Source organism: Puntigrus tetrazona, chromosome 7, assembly GCF_018831695.1.
Source record: "Puntigrus tetrazona isolate hp1 chromosome 7, ASM1883169v1, whole genome shotgun sequence".
NCBI lineage: Eukaryota > Metazoa > Chordata > Actinopteri > Cypriniformes > Cyprinidae > Puntigrus > Puntigrus tetrazona.
The window spans coordinates 35,780,852-35,801,651 of NC_056705.1; the positions used below are offsets into that span (position 1 = coordinate 35,780,852).

The 20,800-nt window shown below is 37.1% G+C and overlaps 1 protein-coding gene across 4 annotated transcripts; it reads left to right on the top strand.

Moving 5' to 3' along the window:
* Window positions 1-374: 374 nt before the first annotated feature.
* Window positions 375-19,395, top strand: gramd2aa (GRAM domain containing 2Aa). Of its 4 annotated transcripts, none has more exons than XM_043245916.1 (12): window positions 375-577; window positions 5,054-5,155; window positions 9,557-9,614; window positions 11,055-11,127; window positions 11,966-12,069; window positions 12,729-12,827; window positions 14,837-14,908; window positions 15,013-15,075; window positions 15,258-15,435; window positions 16,881-16,974; window positions 18,401-18,508; window positions 18,591-19,395. In XM_043245916.1, exons 1-12 carry the CDS (start codon window positions 468-470, stop codon window positions 18,592-18,594), a joined length of 1,065 nt encoding a protein of 354 aa, XP_043101851.1. In that variant the 5' UTR covers window positions 375-467; the 3' UTR covers window positions 18,595-19,395. The 4 variants fall into 4 exon arrangements, 3 of the variants coding, with proteins under 3 accessions (XP_043101851.1, XP_043101852.1, XP_043101853.1); XM_043245918.1 differs by lacking the exon at window positions 375-577 and adding an exon at window positions 1,152-1,393; XR_006251495.1 differs by lacking the exon at window positions 18,591-19,395 and having other exon boundaries at window positions 15,258-15,456; window positions 18,401-18,446.
* Window positions 19,396-20,800: the final 1,405 nt, after the last annotated feature.

Consider the following 20,800-nt stretch of genomic DNA (forward strand, 5'->3'; position numbering starts at 1 on the left):
TCCATGAAATATGCAGGCTTTTTTTCCTCAGTTGCTGGAAATATTGCAGGAGCTTCACCGTTAAATATCTTGGATGCATGAAATTCCAAATCCGTGGTATTTTAATTCACTTGCTCTAATGCTGTTAGACTGTCATATGACAACAATGAAATGTCTGAAAGGGTAATTGTTTCGAATCATCTGAGTATTTGCACAGTAAGAACCCTAAAGCCCTTTCAGCTTGTGTAAAGTGCTTTGTCTCTTAACAAAAGGCGCTTTTATATGCAACGTGATGCAGAAGTGGAGATTATGCGGGGATGATTTTGTGGAGTGTAAATGTAAAATCTGATTATCGCTGCCGGGAGGGGGAGGGGAAGGAGGCAGGGAGACGCTGAGGCAATGACTTTTCCTCTGATATCCTGCAAGGGCATGGAAGTACACTTTTCTTCTTGCTGCTTAGCAAGTCTGCACTGGACATCTGGGATTTCATGGGATGCACTATATACGCAGCCAGTTCTGAGGCTCCTTCAGCGGAGGGGCCTGAGCCGCAGAGACGCCCCCATGGTCACAGCACCAGGACCTGTCGAACCCGTCACCGGTGAGGGCCGAGATGTCTCAAGAGTTGTGTTTCTCAATAAACCCGCTCAAATGCATAATAGCAAGTGTACTGGCTGTTGGCCTATAAATGCGTATTTTATTAATGCTGAACTTTAAAAGCTCGACTGATCTCTGTAGTTCATGCTTTGAGTTCGTGCCTAAGTCATCGTGTAACTTTGATTCTGATCTCCGAACGTTTCAATTTGCAAAATCTCTGCTGTGTACATGCGTTCTCTTGGTTTTAAATCTTAGCTTCCATGTCCGACAACTACTTCGTTTTTAAAACGCAATTTTCTTTGACGTTAGGATAAGCTATAAACGTTTTTTTTTTTTTTTTTTTTTAAATACGACCTCTGGTGTGAAAACTTAAAAAGCCACACGGATCTATTTCCTCACACGTTTGCATACAACGGTTACTCCGTGGTTATTAGGATTGGTCGGCCCTTGTCGAAAGTTGCTGGAATAGGAAAATGAATGTTTTAACGAGCCAATGGGTATTAATTCAGATTCTAGTCAGTCAGTCAGCCCGTGTAATGTATGCGTGTGTGTGTGTGTGTGTGTGTGTGTGTGTGCGTTCGTACCGAGCAGCAAATCCAGCGAGAGTTCCTGAAGCTTCCTAATAACACCACGAGTCTCTAATGCCGCTGACGCTACGGCTCTCATAAGACGCCGTCGAGCTACATAACGCACGCTATCACGCTTATGACCTTTTATGAGCTCGGACTATCATAACACCGGCGATGGTGGCTTTCGCTTCACGCTGACACACCTCTATGGGATACGTCGAGCGAGGCTTCGGATGTTTCCCGTCCGTCAGGTACGTGGCGACCAGCGCGGTTTCTCAACCGTATCGGCGAACGTGGTGACGTCTTCTGTTTTGAATTCGCAAATATTGTTTGCGCGCGCGCGCGCTGAGACGGTTGAGGATTAGATGGTCGTTCGCGTGGATTTAGTTCGATCGGTGCGCGCGTATTGGTTCGTTCACAGCCAAAGTACTTGAATTTTACACGCATTTAAATTAACTTCGACTTGCCTTGACCCCGTTCCACACGAGTAAATTCCTAAAACTCCAAAGTCTGAGCCAAGCCGTTAAAAAAATATAGAGTGAAATACATATCAAAATCCTACGCACGTCTGTGACTGCACGCTAATTGAGTTAATTAATGTTAGCCAAATTTATGCTCCAAGTCGCAATGTCGCTTAGCAGTCGAGCACGTGATTTATTATAATTTTTTTCAAATTTAATAATAAATAATCGTTTAACGTAAGCTATGATTATTATGTTAATTCGCTCGGAAGCCTTGAAATAGTGATATTTAAAAGTTTAGGCTGCTATAAAATCTATTAAGCCTATTTATAATTTGTCACACCAGTTTAAATTTAAGCCAGACATGTGTCATCTGAGTGGCCTACACCTGGTCTGTGTAGCTATACAATTAAACACTGACAGAAATAGTTAGTCAAAGAATATCCACTCCATACAAATTTGATATAAAGCACCAGCCTATATGTTTATAAATGGAAAGGGCAGTGGAAGAGGCCCACAGGAGCTAAGACTGAGTTAAGACGGTAATGTAGGTCACTCACAGGGAGAGTCCACTGAGTCTTCTAAATTCTTTACAGTGATATGTCGCCATATTGACCATCATGAGATATGACTCCACAAAAATAACGTGACACAAATATGGTTTCGTATTAACAATAAATGGAGTAACTTACAGAAAATACGTTCACGTGTTTACAAGGGAAAGGGAAGCTAAACGTTTTGTCAAAATGAAAGGAGGAGCGGCCGTCCTCGTTTTTCCTCAGGTTAACTGTTGGCTTTTACTAACGAAAAAACATCACACAGGTGTCTTCCTACCTGCACGTCCACAATACAGTGCGGGAAAAAAAAAAATGGCATAATTCAGCATGAATGGCTTGCAAAGTATCCATCAGAAAGCTCTCTTGTGTGTCAACTGCCTGGGGTGCAGTTACAGCCTGCAGATGTACATGAGAATGGGCCCATTAGCCTCCTGCAGTACAGCTGCCTCTCTGTTATTGCTGTGAACCCCCCTGAGGGCCCATTACACAAATACAGCCAACCTCCTGTCATTGCCCGCTGTAAACCATTAACATCAACAAATTATAGCACTTCTTTTATTATTTTAATAATTATTAGTTTATTTTTGAGTGTTTTGCTTACTATGGCTCGTGGCTCATTGCACCTTACGAGTTGCGAACATGCACTGATATATTAAATTCTCCCTACTCGAGCATTCCTGCCTTTTTTTTTCCAGCATGTGCCAGTTCTGTAATCAGTGTCATTGCCAGGTTTCAAAAAACTGGCGGTGTGCCTTTAAGAGAGGCTTCTGTGCCTGTAGGCTAAAGTTGATTTGGCTAAATGGATTAGCATTTATCCTGTGATGTTACAGTCTAGTAAACACACACTAATATATAGAGAGGAAGAAGAGGGGCTCTCGTTTACCTTTCACATTTAGGACAGCTCTGTCACTAATAAAGGCCTCATATGATGAAATAAAACAGTTGATAGTTCTATGAAAGCAAATGTTGAGAACATAGAGCTATGGGATGTGTTGATGCGAGCTGGCCTTCAGCACCAGACAGATGAATACATCAACACTCCATTGTCCTTTTACACGCCAATGATGCCTGTTTTGGTCTGCGATGCTTTTAAGATTATGCATGAAGCATGGCTTCCCCTGAAAGTTCTTCAGAAACGCAGCTGTGATGTTTATCAGTGTACAGATAATGCGCTCTATATAATCAGTGGTTATCAATCTTTTAGACTCCAGGCCCCACATGTAGACGTTTCTGGTAATTCTGCAGTAATTAAAAAGCTGTTTATTTTAAGCTTTTTTGATTTGAGGAAACAGCATATAAGAATAATACAATTTGTTCTATATTAATTAAAATAAAATTAAAAAATATAATAAAAATAAAAATAGTTTGTTTAGGCAACAATACCTGATGAAGGTCACATGACTGCAATGTTACATTCAAATTTATATGATTATATATTTGGTATATGATTTAAAACAGATGAATAAATACACTTTTTATTTATTTTTTTATTTTATTTAAGTAAAAAAAGTGAAGATATTTGTACATCCCTTTTTCTAGTTATCTGTGAGTACAGAATGCAGGTGTTATTATTATGTTATTTATGGTATTATTTTTTAAACACTAATAGCAATAGTTTTTACAGGATTATAATATAATATGTTTATATTTAAATATAATATGGAGATTTAATATGTTGAAATTTCCATTGTATAATTAACTATTTAATTTGATCAATTTCCATCATTTTACTAATATTTTATACCAGAAGTTATTTTAAATAGATTATATTCGTATGTTATGTTTTCTTTTCTTCTATTTAAAATAAATTTTAAGATTCTGTATTTTTGTTTATATAAAGGTTTACTCTTTAGTTTTATTTTTTAATGTAGTTAACTATAAATAAAAATATACAAAATGAGAAAAAATTAAAACGTTGCTTTGTCATCTTGCTAAAGACACACACAAATTTTTATATTTTATGCACATATACACATATAATATATATACATATATGTGTGTGTGTGTGTGTGTGTGTGTGTGTTTGCGTTTGTGTGAAAAAAAGCAGATCAAAAAACGAGAAATATGGGGTCAGATCACGTCTAAATGTTTAGTAAGTTTTTGTATTTTTTTTAGTAATATCACATTATCACTACAACACTGTTCATTTAAATAATCTGCTTTATTGATGGATTTGAGTAGATGAATTAGTAGATGATTCATTGGTAAAGTGTGATACAGCAGTCAAAACAGGAAATGCTGCTGTGTGAAGTGAAAGCTTTTTTTAAAGACACAGCAGCGCAAAATGCCCCTCATTCTAAGGATCAGTGGGAGTGAAAAGGTCATGAAAAAATATATAATGAAGAATATATAAATAAACACATCTCACTGCTTTAGCATTATCCTCTCGCCTATGTATTTCTCTTTGTATTTAAAAAAAAAACATAGTATGTTTGCAGACCTTGCACTTTGCCCTCCTCTCATTTCTTGTCCTGTAGATGCATTTATCTCTATGCCAGCAGGATAACTGCTAGTTAAGCGATTTGGAGGTGCAGCACACCAGCTGCGTATGTGCGACGTAGCAGCGTGCGTTAATTCTCTGGGGTGCATTAAGCAGCGGATCAAATGGTGTGACCTTCAAAAACAGGAAACGGTCTGTCAGTGCACACGCACAGATGACTCAAACTCCAGCCTAATGAAGCTTCCCAATTAAACATAACAAGGGAGTGAATAGACCCAAGCAGCATTCAGTGTTAATGTGACAGTAGTGCAGCAGTGGTCCATTTATCACACCTTTTTAATTGCACTCCCGAAATAGCAGTTGCTTTTTTTTGCAGTGGGAAAATACTAAATTTTCGCGTTTGCTCATTAGAAGTGTGCGTGATGCGTAGTTTTGTTTGTGTGTGTGTTGCAGGCCTAAGAACATGAGCGATCATCAGGATCAGGCTGAAGATGTCGGGCTCTTAACTCCTCAAGATCAGTCAGAGCCCTCAAAGGACGATGACGTGCACTTCAGGCAAGTTACGGCTTGACTGGTAAAAGCAGACTCAACTTCGCCTCTATACAATCTGGTTTTAAACAGTTTTGAAAGTTTAAAGTATTTTGGTGGTCTTGGCTTGGTGTCTACAGTTCGACTTCTGGCTTAGTCAGATGGCCTTTGCGTGTGGAGTTTACAAAAGATGTTTCGGTTAGGCTTCGGTGTCACTTTCACTTTCACAAGTTATTTGGAGAACAGACGTAATGAGTTAACATCCTATGAGGCAAAAAGTTGCATGTTTGTAACAAACAAATCCATCATTAAGACTTTTTAACTTTAAATGAGTCCTCTATCTAAGACAAAAAAAAAGTCATCTTTTCTGAATCAGGAGCGGAATATGTTTGTTCTAAACATATGTGTCAGTGGAATTGGGATGGACATTTTCATTGGAGAAAGCAGTATTATGGACTATTTTTAAAAGCATGCAGCTTTTCCCATCACTTTTCACAGTTCACTTACCCCCAAAAAACGCCAAGTGTGAGTATAGCCTTATTCATAAGCCTCCCGGTTTTTAAAAAACATCTTCAATTGTGTCATGAAGACAAACTAAGCTTTTATGGCTTTGGAACGACGACTAATGACCAAACGTTCATTTTCGGGGTGGAGTGACCCCATTTGTATTAAATTATTCAAGAATTTTATTTTAGGACTGACACTAACTCGCTCTATGGCAGATTCCATGCGTAGCGTGCTTCTTATATAAGCCTGTTCTGTGGCAGAGCGCAATTGTAGGAATGTTTCCAGATGGGGTTTAGCCGAACACTATATCATGTGCTCGCACAGTCATCCGTTCTGTTCAGAAAGCTGACGTCCGCGGGGCGGAATGACTTAACAGCTCAGTATCACAAAGGCTGTATTGTGTTTCCTCCGTCAAAATCCAAGTTTGACGATCTTTATCCCCTTTTACTTGCATCTAGATGAATTATTGACAGTACACCGCCGCTGGGACGTATTCCCTTTCTGGCTCTAGATGCATTTTGGCTGTTAATCAGCCTGCCTATGCAGAACCTCAGCCAAGGGCACACAGACACCCTGCCAGTCTGGTAACTCTCCACCTCCGCAGGCAGGGCAAGATGAGCCTGCAACTGTGACACGCTGCAGTCACCATACGCCAGGGCCCAGCATAATAAGAGCGTGTGACTCATGTCTGGATAGAACAAAACGCGCAGTAGCAGTTGTAAAATTCCTCTATTTATATCCTCTGTCGTTTTTATGGTATTTGCAAGCAGAATCCTTAAATAGCAAAGACAATCTTGAATTTAAAAGTATGGCTTGAGGCTGCTGAATGAATGGTTATTGATGTGAGACACAGATGTCTTTAAAGATTCTCTGTATATGCCGTGATGCTAGAGCAAAGCCTATTTCAACTCGCTGTCATCCAAGATGTAGATGAGTTTTTCATCGGAGCGGATTATAGCGCTATATTTGACCGGTAAACATCGCTCGCCAACGGATCCTCTGTAGTGAATGGGTGCCATCAGAATGAGAACAGCTGATAAAAAAGAAACACAGTAATCCACATGACTCCAGTTCATCAGTTAACGTTTTGTGAAGAGAATAACTGCGTGCTCATGATCTAGTTGATTAGCAAGAAGCAAGAAAAGTTCTAGACAGATTTTGCGGTATTTCGATGTGAAAGTATAACAGGAAATGGTCTGTTATACTGAATTACTGACTCATATAACACCTTATTGATGGATTTGTTTATCACAAACTTGCAGTTTGTCATTTTATAAGACATTAACTGATGGACTGGAGTCATGTTGACCACTTGTGGATTATTGTGACGTTTTTATGACTTTCGCTCTGGTGGCACCCATTCACTGCAGAGGATTCATTGCCTTGATTCCCACAGGACCCATTCCACTCCAAAAATGTACATAATGGATGGCCTTGGAATTTACATTTTTAGCAAGCTATTCGTTTTTTTGGGAGATTCCTTTACTTCCAGTACTGTTAGAGCTATAAAATATGTATGCTAGGATACTGAATATCTGGTATCTTCAGTATGAAAAATATTGCCTTGAAAAAAACTACAACCACTATGAATTTATTTAAAATAAATATTTATAATCCTCATAAGCCTCGTTGACTTGCAGGCCAACCTAATTAAATATTCAGGAGCAGCTAATGGCCAATATACAGATTTACCAAGAGACAGAGATTAGAACCTGTCCCTAACCTTTCACCTGTGTCCCATCTCAGTAGCAGCAAAAATGTTTTCCAATACAGTATGAAAACAATTCATATATTGTACTTGTTTTTTATGTATAGTAGTTAAGGCCACTTAATAAAGCGTGATCTTATTTTCTCACTGGTATGTTGTTCCATACTGGTATGAAAGAAGATACTTTGAAGAATGTTGGCAACCGAACAGATTTGGTCATGTCCACTGCATGAATAGTTTAAAATATCTTCTTTTACTTTCCACAGACGAAAGAAAGTCACAAAGTAGAGACATATAAGGGTATGCAAATTATTTTCTTTTTTGGGGGCGAACGACCAGGATGTGCATTTATGATGTACTGACAAAGGCAACAACTTAGGAAGATGGGGAAAAGGAACACTTGGTTTTTCAATAAATATTTCATCCAAGGCAAAATACACTACCAATACTAAAAAACTACAAATATAATAGACTTGTAATGCATACTGTATACAGGCAGTTCATATTTCCTGCACGCCATATTCCTTCACATTAAGTGGGTAGACTGCCATTCTGAACATGGCCAAGACTAACTCAACCACACAGGAAACCACATCGCATGTTGCTTCGCATAGCATATTGTGTTCCGCACACTACTGAGATGCTGCTGCTGATTTGTTTTTATTATTTAAATAAAGCGTGCAGATGTTAGCAACTCCGTTACATGAGGCATCGTTTCTCTGCTCAAACGGCGACAAAAGCAATATAGGATCATCTGTAATAGACTCAGATGTTCATTTTTATTGGATACAGCAGCACAGTGCAGCGGAAACAGTATAGCGGCCTAAGGGGACATAATATTATCTTCGCAGGAACAATGATGTGTGAAAAGAAACATGTTTCTGTTCACGAGTGTGGGTGTAGCGGTGTTCCCTGTTATGTTGAATGATGGTAAAAGCTTAACAGATGCATTTGTCCTGTCAGCAGCAGTACAGTGAGATAGAGGAAAATGTGCGTTTGTGCCAGAGGACTGTCCGCTGCACTCTTGGCCACGTGCCTGCGCTTCCACAGCTTTCTCTTAAAGGCCATGCAATAAAGAGAGTTAGCGTCCAGAATGACTGATCATTTTGTAATCTAATTTCTGATAGCCTCATTAGTTGTCATTACTCCATTCTGGGCCATCGTTGAAGTTGACATTTTTTTTATCGGGATGTTCCCACTGCAGCAGAGTTTTGAAGGTGAAGTACATCAGGTCTCCCCACCCCGGTGGTCCGGCTTCAAAAGTTGACACGTCAAACCTGTAGCTCGTAAGTTAGCGAGGCCAGCACTTAGCAATCAACGTCTCTCATCGTCAGCAGCTTTTCTAAACTAGGTTCGAAGTGATCTTATTCAATCACCAGCCAATTTGGCCACTGAGATCTTCTACTAGCTCAAACGGATGGCATTCAGTTTTACTACAATCTATCATAGTTTGCAGACACCATAAAAATAAAATGTTAATTTTATGTAAAAAAAACAACAAAATGAATGGTTTCCTAACAAAACTCAGTGATGCTTATATTATATTATAAGGGTGTCCTTAGGGCATTATAACGAATGAATAATTATTCTAAATTGTAATACGTTCTATCGTTACATAAGTAAGCATAATAACAGTTTTATTTACATTTTGTGGTTATAGCTTTTAAGATCATGATGATTTGTAACACAATGCTAACACTTTGCATCCACTTTAGTTAGAATGTATTAGATTTCACATATTTATAATGTGAATATTTATAATTTTTTCATTTGGAAGTATTACACCTGATCTTAAACTAGCTAGCAGCAAAATTAACATTAACCTCACAGCATGCGAAAAATACGGTATATATCATACTCAAAATCATAACCACAAAGTAATTATAATGCCTTAAGAGCACCCCTATAATGTATTATAATGCTTCATAGAAAGTGTTACCAATATGTCTAACAAAAATCAGTACTGTTTCATGAATGCCTTGAGCTCTTCTCTGGAAACATTATTAGTGTCAAAGTCATAAGCTTTATGTTATAGGATTTGCGGGGCTGGGGATATTCTCTGTCATGAATTCCCCCTGAGGTTAACAAGGCTGTTTTTAAGCTTAGTTCACTTTATGTGCTTTTACCATAACGTTCTTATATGAACTGCATCGTGTTGGATATTCAGGTTAATATTTTCCAGATCCTCTTACATGATTCTTTCCGTATCACAGGGTGCACCTGATAGATGATCTGTCATATGAGGACGTGAAGAAATGCTACCGTGGATCTGTAAGTACCAGATGACATACAGTTCGATATCAGTTTGTCCAACTTATAAATACAGTGAGCAAAAAACAAAACAGTTTTAACACTTTAAAAATACATAAAACCTTTTTAAGCATTTTAATATATTTTCTATACGATGAAATATTGTCCCATGTCTTCTGTTTCATGGCAGTAACCAAGAAAGAAGAGCAGTTCATGGGTTAATGGGACCATGCTAGCTAGCTAAACCTTGACCTCGGGTCATAAACATCAACGAAATATTATCTCAAAAATGATCAAAATCGAATCTCTTTATTGAGATCCGATAAGCAAAACCTCTTTGTTTTGTGGGCAATAAACGTATTTCTTTAGTTGCCACAAGGTGGAAAATACACCACATCCAATGAATGACAGCCTTTTCTTAAGTATTTTTAGCCATCTGGTGTCATAGTTATTTTTAAGGGATGTACAAAATCACTTCCCCTCAACACACAACACTTAACCACTTCAAAACAGGTTTTAAACAGTTGCTTGGAGTATGTTTTATTTCAATGCATTACTTCCCAGTTCTTCGTAATTATTTGTGTACCATTACTGCGTCACACATTTATGTAAGTGTATGATAATATTCCAGTAACATTTGACAAGATGTCACTGTGTTTTTTACCAACAATAAATTAATTTGTTGTTGCCACTTGGTTTAATATCTTGATACCTAACGAAACAGCATGATTAACGACTTTCTTGCATTTTTACTTCTTGGACTTAAGTGTCCAAATGCTGTTGCTTGTCTTGGACTAGATTCTGTTACCACAGCTTTGCTACTCAGGAAGCGTGAGTGTAGTTCACCATGAAAGATACTGTCACACTGCGCCTCCGGGCCCTTAGCTTATAGATTTAAGACATATTGCTTTTATTACAGCTTGTGAACAGACAGTGTAGTCGTATGAGCAGGGTTAAAAATTGGACTGGATCAGCCCATCTACATAATGAACATCCATCATCCTAATGATCTGCTGTGCATCAGTGTGCTCTGAAACGCTCTAAGCTGCAGGAAGCAATAATAAGAGAGAACGCCGGTGAAGACAAATGTGCTAGAAACAAGCCCACAAGTTTTTTTCCGTCAAGGTGCAGTGGGTGTTTCTGCTGCGTGTCTGTGACGGGGCAGTGAAGAAAGAGAGAGAGCGAGAGAGAAAGAGAGAGAGAGAGAGAGGAAGAGAGACGATTCTAAAGTAAGGAGAAACGCTGTGTTAGCTCACAGGAAGAGGACGGAGCTAAGTTGGCTTTCGGGTCCCGGGACAGTGGAGAGGGGCTCTGCGAGGCTGCGTCTCGGTCGGTGTGGAGTGTTTGTGTCGTGTCAGCATGCTCAGCTTGGTGCAGAGCTCACATCCCTTACGAGAAAGAGCCAGGCTGCAGAAGAGCTGTGCGAAGCAGCTGATTTCTCTTTCCTCTACTTCCTCGCAGACCGTCAGCAAGTACAATGCGCAGTACCACAAGCTTTTCCAGAGCGTTCCCAAAGAGGAGCTCCTGATGAAAGGTAAGTTTGTGATCGCTCTCCTTCCACTGCAACCTCCCTTACGTCTTAGTTTGCTGCATCTCGCCGCTCCTTGTAAAGTGACCTTGTGAAAGGATCAAATAATTATTTTGATAGTGCCGCTCTAGCTTCCTCGGTAACATCTTGCAGTTGTTTTAAAATAGTTTCATTTCATTTGAAATCAGATCCTGTGTTAATAAAATGTTCATTATATAGGGGGGCAAATGTCTGAAAACTAGTTTACAGTTACTACTAGTGAACTATTCATAAATGCTTCATATCATACTTATATATATTATATTATATTATAATATAGTGACAATTTATTGTATATAAAATCGATCTATATCTATCTATCTATCTATCTATCTCTAATAGATATCTAATTATATTATATTAATCAGTTGCTCATGTGCTCTGTGTCATTGATTTGTTTATTGATTGGTGATTATTATTGTACACAATATATTTAACAATAAAATATTACATAACGATATATGCATAACAATTTTATAATTTAATATAATTTACATATCTATCTATAAAACCTGATTATATTATTGTATCATATTAATCAGTTGTTCATGTGGTCAGTCATTTTCTTTTTGATTGGTGATGTTCTTCAGGCTTGTGTCAACTTTTCTGTTTCAATTTTAAATGTCCAAAACTTGGACCAAAATGAATTTCGTGTTCGTCCCGATGTTTGTTAATATACATCTGTCTGATACTGATATCAAGACGCTTTGGTCTAGATCGAGACGTCAGAGTTTGATGCTGTTGAGTATCGGCTTGCATGACTTGCAGATCTCTTGTATAAGTGCACTTATGACCCGTCCTTTAGTTTACTCCTGCGCCCTGCTGCGAGACATCCTGCTGCAAGGCCGACTCTACATCTCTCGAAACTGGCTGTGTTTCTATGCCAACCTCTTCGGTAAAGACATCAAGGTGAGCGTCACATCTGCGCTGGTGATCGTTGCTAGAAAGTTCGTACCCAAGAAAAAGGTGGAAAATAGTGCATTTTTTAAAATATTTATTGGAAAACCGAATGTCATATCAGATTATATTTTCCCACAGTATCCAAAGTACTAAGGCCTGTATGTAAATGTCTGAGCACATTGTGAAAGTATCAGTTTCAGTGCACTGTCTGTATTGTAATACTGTTAATGCAAATATTGTATACATGAATATATACACAAGCCTATTAAATGTCATACATTCGAAATATTGTGGAGATCAATGGCAAAATGACCCAGGAAACAACACAAAACCAACTGTTTTTTGTTATTAGGTAGTACAATTTTAGCATCATAACGAACTCACATAGAACTAATAGACCTAATTAACAAATTCATAAGGAATGGTCACAGAATGACTGGTGTTTTTGTGTACTTTTGGCCTTGTGCCACATTGCAGTTTCTTGCGCTGAATTAAGCGTAATGTTATATCGCTCCTTTGTGCACCGCGTTATTTAGTAATTAGATTTAGCCGGTCCAGTTTCCATCCTTGAGAGGGAAAATGTTGTGTGCAAGAATTTGTAAGTTAAGATGGACTTTGAAACAAGGAACTTTTTCCTTTTTTTTCTGCGACTTTCTCTTGCCTCTCAGGTGGCCATTCCTGTTGCCTCCGTGCGGTTGGTGAAGAAACATAAGACAGCAGGTCTGGTTCCCAATGGCTTGGCTATCACCACAGACAGCAGTCAGAAGGTGCGTTTCTGCTGGGTTCCAGGTCATCGACCGGCAGATTGAAATACAAAGCTTAGTCAGCATGTGCTGTGGCACTGCTGCAAAACAGTGAAAATGCAAATAGATGCAACACCGAGATGAATCTACGTCTTCGGTCAGCACGTCTCACAACTGTCAGCATCTGTACCTTTTTAGTTGATTCTTGTCAGTGAGGTGAGACTGGTTTTGGAAGGAAGACCATTATTTAGTATTCTGGCAACTGGCCAGCGCAGTGTATTGATTTGTTATCGGATATTATGGTTTTATGAATTATTATTTGGCAATTGTGCTTTTACAGCTCAGTCAACGTACTGGAGATCAAATTTTACGTCTCGTGACGTTTCTTCTAAACTGACGTTTCTTGCCGACGAATAGAAATTGACTGAATAACGCAGCTCAGATAATTTGGTGTTGTAGAAATCTAATAAGAAACATTTGAGATCATATTGAAATCTCTTGAAAAGATTTGTTTTGCAGACTCTAGTATCTTTACAAATCTGTTCACGGTTTGTGTATTGTTCGGTATTCCTAGCCTTGAAACCTCAGAAAAGGGTTCGTTTTTTTCCAGAGGACGATGTTTATCTCCTGAAATTTCAATAAATGAAGATAAGGTCTTTACTGTAGAAAGAGTATACAGCTATAAATATGGCTAGCGTAGCTCAGATAATAAGTCTTGAAAGTATTTGATGAGAAATGTGTGAATTCACTTTGAGGTCTTGTGATTGCAGACTTCCATTTAATCTTGTTAATCTAAAGAGGAAATTCGCTGACATTTTTCTTTCCTTTGGTTGTGTTAGTGGACTCAGCATTAAATTATTTTCAGATAAGGCTTTAGTTAGTTCGCATTACTGAAGAGCTTGTGAAATATAGCAGATGAAAGCAGTCTTTTGAGGATTAATGCCTGTGAATAGTCAGTAATTCTAGAATTCTTTAAGGCAGTCATTTATTTCCTATACAGTGAAAGCAGAGCAAAATGGACATTTTGAAAAATGAATATAGCTACTTTGAAGTGCACCTGGTAAAACCCTAGGTAGGCAGTTGTAATTGCAACCACTACTGTGCATTTAAGTTATAGATACAAAATATCTAAACCGTAAAGTCTGAATGGTGACAATTCTTTCATGCAGGTTTATAAACAAGTGACTACACCTGCATCTCTTATGCACTACCTATATACTGTACATTATTTATACATGGCATGTCTCAAATAATGAAGTAATTTGCATGAAGCTAACTGCAAATATTTCTAATGGAAGCAAAAACTTGTACCACTGCCGTATGTAAACATACTTTTCAAATGTTTTTTGTGTGAACATGCATGCGACAGTCGTAAATTATTGAGTATATTATGTCATTCATGTGCACATGATTTCATTCTTTTTTGACTCCATTGAAGGTTGCATTTGTTTTATACTAATCCATAAAGCCTTTCCCCCACATGAGATCGGCTTTCATGCACTCATAGTGTTCCCTAAAATATGATCCATTTCCTGGTAGTGAGATTATATGTGGCTATTGTTAAATTAAATCAAAGTGGTTTGTCTTTACACTCCAGGTATGAGTCTCTCACACTGCAGGTGATAATCGCGCCTTTAGACTGGAAGAAGGTTCTTTACGTTATTTAAATGTGTTTTAATGTAGTTCTTCTATATATTAGCATCACTGTGAAAAAACCCTTTTTGAAAACTTTATTTTTAAGAGTGCGGTCCAAGATGGTTGACTTGACAGTCAAGGGTAAAGTGTTGTGTAGAAATAACAAGGTTGCGCCAGCTTAAGGTCATAAAGAAGCTGTGTTTTCTGAAGGTCCAAGATTTTCCACTATTCAGCCCCGGCTTTGAGCATCTAAAGACCAGCTGCGTCTACTCTGAAACCAGCATGTTTAAAAATACATCTATAGCTGGATTTTTTAGTAGGAATATAAGCGAACATGCCACATCCACCGTGCATCGTAGTCTCTGTTTACACTATGTCTGTGTCCTCTCCACCCACAGTACGTGTTTGTGTCTCTGCTGTCCAGAGATAGTGTCTATGACGTATTGAGACGCATCTGCACACATCTACAGGTGAGAGTTTAGTCAGTACCTCCAGGGATATTATGTTAAAAATATATAAACCGTGTTAGTCTAATGACAAGCGGGCATTTATAACGCTGCTGTCTGTCATTTAGGTCAATGGGAAGAAGATCCTGAGCCTCAAGCAGTACATGGAGGAACCCAACTCTTTATCTCTGGTAGGTTGGCGAATCTAGATTTTGAAATTAATTAATTGTGTTGGTTGTTTTTCACAAATCTCCGGCGTTTCTCAATATTGAAATCAAGCTGCAAATGTTTGGGATGTATGAAAAATGGCACTATCAGTAGGCGCTGTTCATGCTTAGTGTGACCTAGACCTTGTATCCATGGGCCGCTGTAGGATGAGTTCCCCGTCCCTGAAGTTTTCCCTGTACCAGATGAGTTTCCTCCAGTGCTGAAGTGGAGGAGGAAGCCATCAGTGGCATCTGTAGCTTCATCTCTTCCTGACTTACTGGGAAACTCCACCAGCGGCCTGAGTGCTGTAGACGCCCCCTTCCAGACAGATAAGCCTCTGGAGGGTGAGTGACTGACCAAAAAAGGTATTTAGATATTTTTTTGGAAATGATGCCCTAGCAATACTGACTTAAGGTTTTATGGGTTTCTTAATTTTTTTCAGAGTACCTATAAGAAATGTGTAATAGCATGTATATATAATATTAACATGACAATCAAAATCTATCCTAGTATTGCCCCACAAACACTGCCTTCCTTGATAGGAGTAATGATGGGTTTTATTAGTTATGAAATGTTCAGTTTTGCATATTTGCATAAGTTTCGCATGGCCTGCATAATGTTTTTTTTGGAAATTACTCGGGGTTCCCACAGTCATGGAATTATAATAAAAGGGAATTTTTAAAACTGTGGAGGACAGCTGTCAGAAGGTATAAACTGTATGTAATAAAATTTTTAATAATTTTTTTTTTTTTTTGTAATAATAGATTTTTTTCTAATTTCTGTTCTAAATATTTCATCAGCTAGATATTACTTGCATACTTTAGCTGCATGATGACAGTCTGTCTGTTGATGTGTATGCTGCTTTAAATCTATTCATTCAAAAAACTGGTGCTTAAAAAGTGATTTTAACTAAAATCTCCTGTAATTATGAACTTACAATGTCATAGGAAAGTCATAGACATTTTTGCTAAAATGAATAATAATAAAATAAATTATATATATATATATATATATATATATATATATATATATATATATATATATATATATATATATATATATATATATATATATATATATTACAACCATAACATCCAATACTGTGGTGAGAAAAGAACTTGGCGAGCACTTACTGAAATAAACATGTAGTGTAATGAGATCATGGTATAAGAATATAACATACTGCCCAACGGCGAAAGAGAAAACTTCTCACAGCTTTGCAGATTATAAATGTATTTTTGTGCTGCGCTTGCTGATGGTAAAAACAGGTGAATTTCTGCAGTGGGAAACGCATTAGCCGTGAGCAGATTAATTCCTCAGATCAGACTGGCAGCTAATGTCCCCGTTTTATCAAACGTTTCTCAGATGGAATGAAAAAATGTCCATTAAATGATTTTGTTCTATTTGGGAACAAGCTGATCACTTCAGTTTGACGTCATGTGTCTGCTCATGTTGTGAGTGCCCGGTTCTCTCTGGTTGTGTGGTCATGAAGCAGGAATGGTCCTGTCTGCTCGGGTCTATTATGCAATACAGGATTAAGCCCGAAAGGAGATTTTAAAAAGTAGAGATAAAACATTAAAATACCGGCATCTGCGCAGTTGCTATACTCTTAAACGCTTGTTTGTATAATGTTAAAAGCCATTTTTTGGGGCGAAGGGTTATGGGTAGATCGCATATAATATATAATAAATAAATACATAAATAAAATTTATGATGAAATCCGTTAAGGAGACTTAAATCAATGTGTCATGCATTTCCTCATCCTGTGATACTGCTCTGTCCATTTCAGATCAAAGTCTGGAAACCAAGAAGATCCTCCTGACGGAGGCCATACCAGAACTGGGCCAGATGGAGTACCAGCTACTAAAGTTCTTCATCCTGCTGTGAGTCTGGCTGGACAATCTTTACTATGTAGTCACGCTTGCATTCTCACTCTGGCTTACACGGTATGCTGAGTTACACCTAATTCAGTGGTTTCTGTCGTTTTCAAACACGTAAAATCACGTTACCAGTTCTTCGATTGAAAATCAAAGATAAAAAGTATTCGCGTTTAACTGTACTTCAGTAAAAAAGTCTTTTTTCTACGCTTTATAAATAGACCAAATCAAGAGGCAGGGGAGATTTTCTCATTATTTGGACGCACAAACTTGCAATTGCTTGCCAGTCCACCTGTTCCAGTAATCCGTCCCCATCGTCATGTGGCCTGATTTATGTAGTTTACGTGCTGCGGCAGGGATAAACTCACTGGACAAGTAAACTGTCATGCATGTGAACTGACCGTCCACTGGATCACACAGTGAGAAAAAAATACTCTATTCTGTATAAAACAGATGTTACCAGAAGAAATGCATTAAAGCTACAGTCTCGACAAACTGAGATATGCAGATTATAACGATTATAACAACAATATTCAAACAAACACCCCACCAAATACATTAACTATTAAAACAATATATTACAGTTAAACATTTTACAATTATGCATATCATATGTGTATCTGGACCACAAAACCAGTAATAAGTAGCATAGGTATATTTGTAGCAATATACCTTTAATATATATCACATATATATATAATCAAAAATTTGTATATATATATATATATATATATATATATATATATATATACATATATATAAACAAATACATATATATATATATGTATTTGTTTATATATATGTGTATATATATATATATATATATATATATATATATATATATATATATATAACCAAATTTTTGATTTGTAATATGCATTGCTACGGACTTCATTTGGACAACTTTTTTGGGGGCAGTTACATCAATAAATTATTATTTTTCATATTTTCAGATTCAGATTTTCATATACTTGTATTCCACCCAAATATTGCCCTATCCTAAAAAACACATCAAAATACATCAATGACAAGTTAATGTACGTGCTTGCAAAATATATCATAATAACAATAACAGTGAGCATAAATGAACTTTAAAAACGAACAGATCCTCTGCTCATCAGTTGCGAAAGCCAGATTTCAGTCTCGTGGACAATATAGTATCGTTTTTAGGACTTTTGTTTAGAATGACTATTTACGGATATAAAATGATCTGAATTTTGTGTGATTTCTTTTTTTTTTTCCGACCAAGTCTCCATGCCCTCAAATATGAATCACAAAGAAACTCACAACACCGCCATCTAGTGTCCAGCTAAACATGCATAAAGCCTCTCCTAGTCAGTTTTAAGCGTGTGATGTATAGTTCCAGCGTTGTGGTCTTCTGTTTCCATTTGAAAAGCAAGCCGTTTACCCGAGTCTGACTTGTGTCCCGTAGCATTATCCTGCTCATCCTGTCGTCGTGTTACCTGGCCTTTCGCGTCTGCAGCCTGGAGCAGCAGCTCTCTTTCCTCAGCAACAACCCCGCGCTGACTCTCAGAGAGAGGTAAATGTAATTCCACACTGTCTTTCGTCATTCACTCCGCTCTGACAGATCATTTACCGGCGCTGTCTGTCTGCCCACGCAGGTAACCACTGACGTTCACCGCTGCGCTTCACAGTCGGTCCGGCGCTGGCGCTCTCTCTGTCTCTGCGGCCACTTTGCAACTATGCAAACAAACTCTCTTACGTATTTATGCAAAGTCCGTCTCGGATTGTGTTACCGACGAGCCCGACTTAGGGACAGAAGACTGGAAGTGTTCTCATTCTGTGTTACTGGATCCAAGAAGAAACGAGCTTCCGGCCTACACAGAATGTAGACCGCAAGTCCTGTTTATTGCAGGGATGGAATATTACGGACGACTCTGTTTCCATCAACAAAAACTCTTCTTGTGGTCACCTGATAAGGGCAAACGTATCAATCGCTCTACATCAAACCAGTCGAACGACTTTCAATAGGTTAGAAATATCTTGAATATGTATAGCTCAGGATCTAATACAGTACGTTTAGAGTATTTTATTTATTTATTATGCAAGCCACTTGCCATGCTAGCTCTTCCGATAGGATTTAGTCGACGGCAGCATCAAAATATCTAATATGTCTACGTAAGGTCATCGAGATCAGGTCATCGTCGGTCTTATTATGTGTTCACAGCTTAATTGACCTGGGCGGAATGTTTATGGCATATTGAATGTTTGCTCAACATTAAATCTTGAAACTGTAGGATTCACGGACAATAAAATAGTGCATTTTCATGTACTTTTAAGAAACTGTAATGTTGTTGATTCCTAAAACCTGTAGTGCAGATGTTTCGTGTAGATCCGGACATATAGAACAATAGTAAGAATATGATTTTGGTTTATTGAACCACTGATAAAGAAGTTTGCATTGTGTGTCATATTTGATGCATCAGCCGGTAACGCTTTAGAACACGGTTCCATCATGAATGAATAACTACACAAGAACACATGAGTAACACAACAGCACTCTAGTAACTACTACTAACTAGCAAGAAACTCTGATTGATAAATTAGTAAGTAAAAGTAGTCGAATGCGGTATTAGCTAATCAGTATTTTTTTTCATACCTCCCCAAGAACTACTATGTTCATAATTAATAATTAATAATACATAATGTTTAGTTAATTGTAAAGGGAAGGTCATGGTAACCCACTAGTAATGACTCGAATATTACCAAATACTTCAGAGAGAGTTACTAATTATTAAGATGAGTATTCTAAAGTGAAGATTATAATAACTCTTTAGTAATTACTGTAGTCATTTTTAAGGTTTTTGTAAAGTTCTGGTTAGTAATTCACTAGATCATCATCTAATCATTACTAGTAGGTTCCAGAATACGGATCCAGATAACTAGTAGTTTCTTTAGAAGGATGTGTAATACTAGTGTGTTACCATCATCTTAATTTTGGAATTAAGTATTTAATATGCACAATTCACATTAATTATGAACCTGTATACAGTAGTTATTAGGTGTTCTCCAGGATATATGAAAAAAAACAGTAGTTTTTGATTAGATAATTGTGAACTACCGGTTTCAACTGAGTGCTATTACTTACTAAATTGAGTTAAGTTTCTTGTTAGGTAATAGTTACTACAGTGTTAATAGTATGTTAGTCATTTGTTCCTGTGTAGTTATTCATTAATGAGCGATCAGTATTCTAATGTGTTACACATCAGACTTTTATGGCTCATGCAGTATGCTATACTTAAGCAAAAAAAAAAACTATATGAAGTTTGGTTCATTTAAATGATAGCTTGTGATGTATAGCATTCTACTAATGACATTGTTGCTCCACATCTCCAAAAATATGTTGCATTAAGATTAGATTTAAATGTTTTATGATCAAGGTTCTATAGATTTTATTGTGATATATATATATATATATATATATATATATATATATATATATATATATATATATATATATATATATATATATATATATATATATATATATATATATATATATATATATATATATATATATATATATATATATATATATATATATATATATATATATATATATATATATATATATATATATATATATATATATATATATATATATATATATATAAAACGTTGGACCATGAGCTGTTGGTATTCGACCTCAGGGAGGCAGTGTTACTCAACGCTCAGCTCTTTGTGATTTTGATTTAATATTTAAGATTTAACAGAATAATACTCTATCCAGATTTGTTTTACGTGTGCATAGAGAAAAGAGTTCACAAATATATAAAAAAAGATATAGCGTGATTGTGGCAGATGTTTATTG

Coding starts and splice junctions, on each gene's coding strand:
- gramd2aa (XM_043245916.1), top strand. CDS start 468: ATGGGATGCACTATATACGCAGCCAGTTCTGAGGCTCCTTCAGCGGAG. Junction 578..5,053: donor ACCTGTCGAACCCGTCACCG/GTGAGGGCCGAG, acceptor TGTGTGTTGCAG/GCCTAAGAACATGAGCGATC. Junction 16,975..18,400: donor CTAAAGTTCTTCATCCTGCT/GTGAGTCTGGCT, acceptor TGTGTCCCGTAG/CATTATCCTGCTCATCCTGT.